General features: G+C 35.4%; 1 protein-coding gene across 1 annotated transcript; it reads left to right on the forward strand.

Annotated features, from left to right (window-relative positions):
• The first annotated feature begins 1,776 nt into the window (after nt 1–1,776).
• On the forward strand, nt 1,777–9,403 carry LOC143570602 (transcription elongation factor SPT6 homolog). The gene is made up of 17 exons (XM_077056216.1): nt 1,777–1,873; nt 1,984–2,076; nt 3,530–3,662; nt 3,735–3,816; nt 3,909–4,056; nt 4,149–4,281; nt 4,360–4,618; nt 4,698–4,883; nt 4,969–5,076; nt 5,164–5,571; nt 5,653–5,763; nt 5,842–6,627; nt 6,710–6,851; nt 6,930–8,098; nt 8,187–8,396; nt 8,481–8,925; nt 9,011–9,403. The coding sequence occupies exons 1-17, from the start codon at nt 1,840–1,842 to the stop codon at nt 9,232–9,234; spliced, it is 4,671 nt and encodes a 1,556-aa protein (XP_076912331.1). The 5' UTR covers nt 1,777–1,839; the 3' UTR covers nt 9,235–9,403.
• The last annotated feature ends 558 nt before the right edge of the window (nt 9,404–9,961 follow it).

Genomic DNA, 9,961 nt, shown 5'->3' on the forward strand with positions numbered 1-9,961 from the left:
TCATGTCTAGGTAGTTTGTTGGATTGATTATATTCTTGTGTTTTTACTTGCTTATTTTTCATTGTATGCAAATTTAGTTAATTAAAATTCAACTTAAGATTTACTTGTTCGGTTGGTCATTTACAAAGATTTAGTACTAGAAATTTGTCGTGTCCATGGATTGATACTCGGTTCTTACCGACACTTTATTACAAACGATAGGTACATTTGTCTTTCTTGTGTGGTTTAGTTGTAGGTGAAAACCTATTTTAAAACCCGATTTGTGTGGAACTTTTACTTAAAATTTTATATATATATTCACACACGTCAAAAATCTTACTCCTATTTCTTAACCCTCATTATTTATATATACAAGGTATTTATTAGTACATATGGATGAATATATTTATGGGGACCATTTTTAACGGATTGATAGTGACTTATCTTCTATTATTGCTTAGGATTTTTCCACATTATTTTTGCCTTATGCCATGTTACCGAGATGACCCTTTATAGACGACATTATGTGGTGTGTGGTGGCTGGAGCATTGCGACACTAAAAGTGTTGCCCCAATACTTGGATGCATTTAGTGGTGTCGCGAAGACACATGGCAACACTTCCTTGGGTCACCGAGACTTTTTGGCGACACTTTATGGTTCTTCAGCAAGGGGCGGCTTGGCTTGGACAACACGGCTCGAGGAGCTATAAATAAGGTATTAGGGTTTCATTTGTATTGTTGGCAATTGTTTGTGTCGCCTTCTCGAAGGAGCTCACTTGAGATGGATGAAAGTTATTTATCTTTTGTTTGAGATTAATGATATATCATTATTTTTATCTATTAAATATCTTCTTGTTTATGATTGTTTGTTTTGCTCACAAGTTTAAGTCTACTATTTATTTTTATTTAAAAATAAAAAAAAAACTTGAAATTAAGATATTTGATAATATCAGTTAAGCTTTTATTTAGCCCTATAAAATGAGTTATGGCCTGATGGTTATGGCGTGATGATATCGAAAACCTTAATGCGAGGTTTTAAATAATCTGGACTATTTTTATTATATCACTATAATCTTTGCTAGTGTTATCATTAAATAATTAAATAACTATTGTATTAAACAATATATGAGTGGCATGATAACTAAAAGCCCAATTGAAGAAGTTCAAAACCGATCTAAATACTGAATCTGAATTCAATTCAGATTTGATCGAAACCTTTTTTGATTCTTTATTATATGTTTTTAGCATTATTTGTTATTTGGTAGCCTTAAGCTAAATAAGATTTAGTTAACATCATAACTAAATAGATCTAACTTACAAAATTAAAATTAAATAACTATCGTATCTTATTCACTAAGATCAAATTGAGATTTTGTAAAACCGAAAAGCAAAGTCGTAATTCGATCCAGTTTTAATCAGTTAGATCTTTTATACGCGGTGTTCTATCTATTTAATCCAAACCCAATATTAAACAAAAACCAAGTTGTAATAAAAAATAAAAGAAAAAGTTAAATTAAATTACCATCCATAAAAAAACCATTAATATTTATATAAAAATTAAAAAAGTAAAAAAACAAAATAAAAACACACCACCTAGAAGAGAAGAGAAATAGATCTACAATGAGAATGGAACAGGTGGTATGGTAATGAAGCAAACAAAGATTTCATTTCTCACCTTCTAATCAATCAAAAAATTGACGATATATATATTCTTTATATATATATATATATTTATATATCTATCAACTCAACGACGCTGCAGCGACTCCGAATTCCTTCAAACTCACTGCTAAATAAGTAATAATAATATTTCTTCCTCTAGGGTTAGGGTTTTTGCCTCACCACCACCAGCAGCTTAATAATGGCCGGAAACACCATATTATCCGACGAAGAAGGTATTCTTATCATTATCAGCGTCATCTTTCAATTCGCAACCATTTCCCACGATTCGTATGTTGTTTAATTAATGGGTTTTTGTTTCTTTTTGCTGGGTGGTTGTTTATAGATGAGATTGAAGTTGAAGAAGACGAGAGAGAAGAGCCTGAAGGCGAAGATGTTGCGCCTGAAGATCGTGAAGATGAGGATGATGAAGAAGACGGTATGAAATTCGTTTAATTTGATTATTAGGGTTTCCTTATGTTTTCCCCCCAATTTCAGATATTATAATGAAATTTTCAACTTTATATTAATCAATCTTTTATATCTTATATTTGAGTTTAGGATTTAAGCTCATTGGGTTTATTGGGCGTTTTGAAGGCCATTTAGGGTTTGAGTTTGTTCTTATGTTTTTCCCCAATTTCACAAATTATGATGTATATATTTGGAGATATTTTAATGAAAGTTTTCAACTTTATATTAATTAATCCTTTTTATCTTGTATTTGAGTTTAGGGTTTAGTTTTATAGGATGTTTTGAAGGTGGTTTAGGTCTTGTTCTTATGTTTTACCCCAGTTTTAGAAGTTATTGTAATATATATGTTTGGAGAGATGATGAGAATTTTGAACTTTATGTTAATTAATTTTTTATCTTATATTTGAGTTTAGGATTTGATTTTATTGGGTGTTTTGAAGGGCATTTAGGTTTAGGTCTTGTTCTTATGTTTTCCCCCAAATTTAGAAATCATGATATATATTTCAAGAGACGGTGAAAGAGGTTGAGGTCTTGTTCTTATGGTTTCCCCCAATTTCAGAAGTAATGATATATTTGGAGAAATTATAGTGAGAGTTTTCAACTTTATATTAATCAGTCTCTTATATCTTATATTTGAGTTTAGGATTTTATCTTATTGGGCATTTTGAAGGCCATTTACCGTTAGGTTTTGTTCTTTAGGTTTTGTTCTTTATGTTTTTCCCCAATTTCAGAAATTATGATATATATATATATATATATATATATAATGAAAGCTTTCAGCTTAATATTAATCGTTTATCTTATATTTGGGTTTAGGATTTAATTTTTTTGGGTGTTTTGAAGGTAATTAGGTTTAGGTCTTGTAATTATGGTTTTGTAAATGTGATGTATGACATTGAAAGAATCACTGATGTTTTGTTCACAGATGGTTAGGGTTTCGTTCTCGTTTCTTTTTATGTTTTTCCTTCAATATCAGAAGTTATAATATATGTTTGGAGAAATTATTATTAAAGTTTTCTGCTTTATATTAATTAATTGTTCCGTTGGTAGTTTTGAAGGTCATTTAGGCTTAGGTTATGTAATTATGGTTTTGCGAATGTGATATATGACATTGAAGGTTTGTAGAAAGATGGTTAGGGTGTTGTTATCGTTTTTTCTCTTAATTTCCAAAGTTATGATATATCTTTGGGACATTAATAATTAGTTTCAGAGCTAATGAAAGTTTTCATCTTTCTAACATCATTAAATAGGATTAAGTTTTAATGTTAGGTTTTGTAATACTGGCTTTGTAAATGTGATAATATCTAAGCTATGGTGTCATGATTCATCAGGTTTATTTGACATTAGAAGAACTACTGATATTGTTTCTGTTTCTTTTGAGTCATGGATTCTAATGTGCTTTTGGTCATGGATTTGATCAGAAGAAGGACAGGATGAATATGAGAAGGATGGTTTTATCGTGGATGATATCGATGAAGATGAACAGGATGGGGAGGAAGAAGATAGGGCGGATAGTGATGAGGAGAGACAAAGGAAGAAGAAAAGAAAGAAGAGGTGATATGACTAATTTCGTGTTCAGTTTTAGTTTTTGTTTCAAACTGTTCTAACCTGTGCTATATATTTAAGAGAGGCGGAAAAGAACTATGTTCTTGATGAAGATGATTATGAGCTTCTTCAAGATAACGTCGGTTTTCGACGCCCAAAAGTTGTGAGTCTACACTTCCTCTTTCACTTCAAAAATCACAATTATGATGGTGTTTGAACAACTTGTTAAATCTCTCTATGTTTAATGTTGTACAGGAGAGTAAAAAGTTTAAGCGGTTAAAGAAAGCAAGGGCTGATGCTGATGACGGGCAATCTGGATTCTCTGATGAGGAGGAATATGACATGACTGGAAAAGGAGGGTGGAGCGCAGAGGATAAGATTAAGCGTAGTTTATTCGATGATGGTATGTGACTTAAACTTAAAATCCATTCTTTTATATGCTGTTATTGTAAAAACTTTCATTCTGATAAGCTGTAATTTGAACATAACGTTTAGGTCCACCATTAGAGGATATTGCTGAAGAGGATCAACCTGAAGAAGAAGATGGCGACATTGGAGAAGATGAGGACGAAATGGCTGACTTTATCGTCGATGAAGAAGAGGTTGATGAACATGGAGAGCCAACAAGGTGCGTTTGTATCTTTTTAATCACACGTTAACGGTTGTTTTAACAAAACTCGTTATTGATAATTGACACATAATGCAGGAGAAGAAAGGTTAACAGGAAAAAATCCAGGCAGGCTCCAGGGATCTCATCAACTGCAATTCAAGAGGCTCATGACATATTTGGTGATGTGGATGAGCTTTTGAGGCAAAGAAAATCTGAAATCAGCAGGTATGATGAAAGGGGTGAAGGGAGAGAAAGAAAGCTAGAAGACGAGTTTGAACCGATTATTCTTTCTGAAAAATACATGACTGAAAAAGATGATATTATACGAGATATAGATATTCCAGAAAGAATGCAGGTGATTATGTGAAGTTGCGAATTCATTATATTATCTTTATATTCTGTTTTGCATACTGTTTTACATGATTGTGTTGTAGATTTCTGAGGAAAGCACGGGCCCACCTCCAACAGATGCCTTAAGTATAGACGATGAGAGTATTTGGATTCTTAACCAACTTGGAACGGGTACGGTACCTTTTTTCCGCAAAGAAGGGCATGAACTGGCAGTAGACAAGGGTGATATTTCTAGATTTCTGGAATTTATGCATGTTCAGAAGTTGGATGTAAGTGTTATCTTATAATCTACCACAGGCTTGGGCATCCTTTTTTGTTAGGATTTATTTAACTTATAATGTCCTTTTTTGTCAGGTACCATTTATTGCTATGTACAGGAAGGAAGATTGCCGTAGTCTTTTTGAAGATCAAGAGCCACGAGATAGTAATCCTGAAGAAAAGCCCATGCTGAGGTGGCACAAGGTAATTGAACATTTGAACTTGAGTATATATGTATTGATTTTTTGCTTAACTTTATCTGAGTTGATGACTTATGGATATGTTTTACAGCTACTTTGGGCTATCTTGGAGTTAGATAGAAAGTGGTTACTGCTTCAAAAACGAAAAAGTGCGTTACAATCGTACTACAACAATCGATTTGAACAAGAAAGAAGCATATACGATGAAACACGTCTTCACTTGAATCAAAAACTGTTCGATTCAATCACAAAGTCCCTCAAAGTCGCTGAGTCAGAACGAGAAATTGATGATGTGGACGCAAAGTTTAACCTCCACTTCCCCCCTGCTGATGTGGCTGTGGATGAAGGGCGGTTTGAGAGACATAAGAACTCACAGTTTAAGAGACCCAAGAGGAAATCACAGTATAGCATTTGTAGTAAATCTGGATTATGGGAAGTTGCCACCAAATTTGGCTATAGCTCTGAAGAATTTGGATTGCTGATATCTCTTGAAGAAATGGTTAGTAAAATTACCTTTTTAATCTAACAGTTTTACAGAATGGCGAAACAGGATACTTATGCTAACAGTTGCTTTATGCAGAGAACCGATGAATTAGAAGATGCAAAGGAAACACCAGAAGAAGTCGCTTCAAGATTCACATGTGCAATGTTTGAGGATCCTCAAGCAGTTCTCAGGGGTGCTAGACATATGGTATTTACTAAATATGTCCCCTTTTGGTTATTAATTTTACATTGTTGTTACATATTTTAACTCTGCTTATTATTACAGGCGGCAGTTGAGATTAGTTGCGAACCATGTGTCAGGAGGCATGTTCGAAGCATCTTCATGGATAATGCTGTGGTGTCAACCAATCCCACTGCTGATGGGAACGTGTCAATCGACTCACGCCATCAGTTTGCAGGGATCAAGTGGTTAAAAAACAAGCCTTTGACTAAATTTAATGATGCACAGTGGCTTCTTATTCAAAAGGCTGAAGAAGAAAAACTTATACAAGTTTCTGTAAAGCTTCCATCATCTATCCATGTTCAACTAATTAATGATGCTCATAATTATTACCTTAGTGATGGCGTGAGTAAATCTGCTCAGTTATGGAATGAACAAAGAAAGCAGATAATAAATGATGCATTTGATGGTTTGCTTTTACCTTCAATGGCAAAAGAGGCAAGAGCTCTGTTAACCAGTAGAGCTAAAAACTGGTTATTGATGGGATATGGAGGGCGTTTATGGGATAAAGTCTCGGTGGCACCTTATCAGAAAAAAGACCATGATGTTAACTCATCTGATGATTATGATGTTGCACCGAGAGTTATGGCGTGCTGTTGGGGCCCGGGGAAGCCCACGACAACATTTGTGATGTTGGATTCATATGGTGAAGTTATTGATGTGCTGTATGCGGGATCCTTAAGCTTACGTGGTCAAAATGCTAATGATCAACAACGTAAAAAGAATGACCAACAACGTGTTGTTAAGTTCATGACAGATCATCAACCTCATGTTGCTGTTCTTGGTGCTGTTAATTTATCTTGTTTAAAGCTCAAGGAGGATATTTTTGAGGTAAAACCAAAATTAAAATTAACTAATCTATTATTAAATTTAAATGGATACAATCTTATTAATCGTGTTATCTTTTCATCAGATCATTTTTAAGATGGTAGAAGATAACCCGAGAGATGTTGGGCATGAAATGGATGGTATAAACATTGTATACGGTGATGAGACACTCCCACATTTGTATGAAAACTCACGGATATCATCAGAACAGCTTCAACCACAAACGGGTAATTAATAACTGACTTATTTATTCACTTTTGATAAATAACATGTCCAAAATATCAAATCTGTATCGTTCTTTTCAGGCATTGTTAAGCGAGCTGTGGCTCTCGGACGTTACCTTCAAAATCCATTAGCAATGACTGCTACTTTATGTGGTCCCGCAAAAGAGATATTATCTTGGAAACTTACTCCATTAGAAAGTTTTCTAACACCTGATGAAAAATACAGCATGGTTGAACAAATCATGGTAGATGCAACTAACCAAGTTGGTCTAGATATAAATTTAGCCATAAGTCATGAATGGTTATTTGCTCCTTTACAATTCATATCCGGGCTTGGGCCGAGAAAGGCTGCTTCATTACAACGGTCCTTAGTTCGGGCTAGCTCCATATACACCCGTAAAGACTTGCTGAACCACGGGCTCGGTAAAAAAGTGTTTGTAAATGCAGTCGGGTTCTTACGAGTTCGTCGAAGCGGAAACGCTGCTAGCAGTAGTCAATTCATTGACTTACTAGACGATACACGAATTCACCCTGAATCGTACAGTCTCGCACAGGAATTAGCTAAAGATATTTACACTGCAGATGATGATCAAGATGATGTAAACGATGATGATGTGCTTGAAATGGCGATTGAGCACGTGAGAGAAAACCCTGATAGGTTAAAAAGTCTTAAAGTCGACGAATACGCAAAGTCTAAAAAGCGCGAGAATAAAAAAGATACGTTAATTCATACAAAATTAGAGTTGATTCAAGGGTTTCAAGATTGGCGTAAACCGTATACCGAACCGACTCAAGATGAAGAATTTTATATGATAACCGGGGAGACGGAGGAGACACTTTCTGAGGGTAAAATCGTCCAAGCGACTGTTCGTAGGGTTCAACCTCAAAAGGCAATATGTGTTCTTGACTCGGGGTTGACCGGTCTGCTCAGTAAAGAAGACTATAGTGAAGACCGTAGAGACAATGATTTGACCGAGAAGCTGGTTGAAGGTGAGATTTTAACGTGTAAAATAAAATCAATTCAAAAAGCCCGACACCAGGTGTTCTTAAGCTGTAAAGAAAGTGATTTAAGAGATGACCGATCCCAATACAAAAAAGCCTTGGATCCTTACTATCACGAAGACCGTGATAATTTTGATAACGAAAAAGAAAAGGCTCGTAAAGCTAAAGAGTTAGCAAAGAAACATTTCAAACCAAGAATGATCGTTCACCCTCGGTTTCAGAATATTACAGCTGATGAAGCAATGGAGGTGTGTATACAAACTTTATTTTCATTATCTATGTATCTATGTTAAATGATATTTGTATTGATGTTCTTTTTTTTAAATTATATGACAGATGTTATCTGATAAGGAACCTGGTGAGAGTATAATTCGACCGAGCTCACGCGGGCACTCTTACTTAACGTTAACACTTAAAATCTATGACGGTGTTTATGCGCACAAAGATATAATTGAAGGCGGAAAGGAGAATAAGGATTTTACCAGCATATTGCGTCTCGGGAAAACTTTGAAAATAGGAGATGACGTGTTTGAAGATCTTGATGAGGTTGGTTTTATATGTATATCTATATATGTTTTTATCTTTTTTTATTTAATTTACTGCAAGTTATAATGTTATATTTATTAACAGGTAATTGACCGTTATGTTGACCCGTTAGTAACTCACTTGAAAACAATGCTGGCGTACCGTAAATTTAGAGACGGTGGTAAAGCTGAAGTGGATGAAAGTTTAAGAAAAGAGAAAAACGAGAACCCGTCAAGGATTGTGTACTCGTTTGGGATATCGTATGAGCATCCGGGCACGTTTATTTTAACTTATATAAGGAGTTCAAATCCGCATCATGAATATGTTGGATTGTATCCAAAAGGGTTTAAATTCCGCAAGAAGATGTTCGAGGAAATTGACAGACTTGTAGCGTATTTTCAAAGACATATTGACGACCCACAAGACGCGGGCCCGTCAATACGGTCGGTTGCCGCCATGGTGCCGATGCGCAGCCCTGCAACAGGCGGTTCTGGTAGCTGGGGCCCGTCTGGGGATCGAGAAAGAACATCTACTCCGGGATCTAGAACAGGTGAGAATCTGGATAATGTTTTTTTTTTTCAAGTTTTATAAAAACATAGTAATGTTTTATATTTTTGTTTGAATTAATATCGCAGGTCGGAGTGATTATAGGAATGGTGGCGGTCATGACGAACATCCGAGTGGTTTGCCACGTCCCTATGGCGGTGGTGGTGGGCGGCGGCGAGGGGGGCGAGGAGGACGAGGGTCATATAACAATCGAGACGTGAGTTATTCTGGTGGCGACAGTGGGGGCAGTAAGAGAAGTTCTGTGCAATCACAGACAGAAGGGAGTGGTGCTGGATGGGGCAGTGGGTGGTAATGCTTTTTTTATAGTGAGATATGTTTCAACTGGAAACTCTGTACTACAGTTATTGATTTGTTTCATGTTGTTTTGTATTGTTTTATTAGATTTTAAATTTTGTTCTGAATTAGTATTTATGTGGATGGTACTCATTGTGATAGAAGTATAAAATGCCAAGTGTGAATGTGCTTGGCTTTACTGTGTACTTTACTAATTATTTCTGTTTTATATATTTTTACCTTTTAGTTATTTAAATAATGTATGTTTGAATTGTGTTAAAATATAGGTTACATGGCAAGTTAAGTTGAATACTAAGTCAGAAGTAATCGACTCAAACCCGCTGATTTCTTAATGCTTAAACTCGGCTAATATGGTCGGTCATGATACACAGCCTGATCATGTATCTACCTAGAGGTGATCAAATCGGGTTGGTCAAAGGAACCGGAACCGGTTCAGAACCGGTTCCATTAGTCAACATCACTGTTTAAACCGATTCCATGTTCGAACCGGTTAGGGAACCGAACCGGTTCCCCAACCCTCGGACCCGGAACCGGTGGAACCGGTTCTGACCGGTTCCTAAACCGGTTCTTACACTGTAACCGGTTCCAACCGGTTACAGTGTAAAAAATAATTTTTTTTTTCGTTTTTCGTTTCCGCTGCTCGTATTTGTATAACATGTTAAATAAAAAAAACAATTAACATAAAATTCATTTTATTTACTTTAAGAAGTTCAAAAAAAAAGGTT

The sequence above is a fragment of the Bidens hawaiensis genome, unplaced genomic scaffold, assembly GCF_021521415.1.
Source record: "Bidens hawaiensis isolate Kalapana, Puna unplaced genomic scaffold, B.hawaiensis_p1.1 tig00025011_1, whole genome shotgun sequence".
In the NCBI taxonomy this organism is placed as follows: Eukaryota; Viridiplantae; Streptophyta; class Magnoliopsida; order Asterales; family Asteraceae; genus Bidens; species Bidens hawaiensis.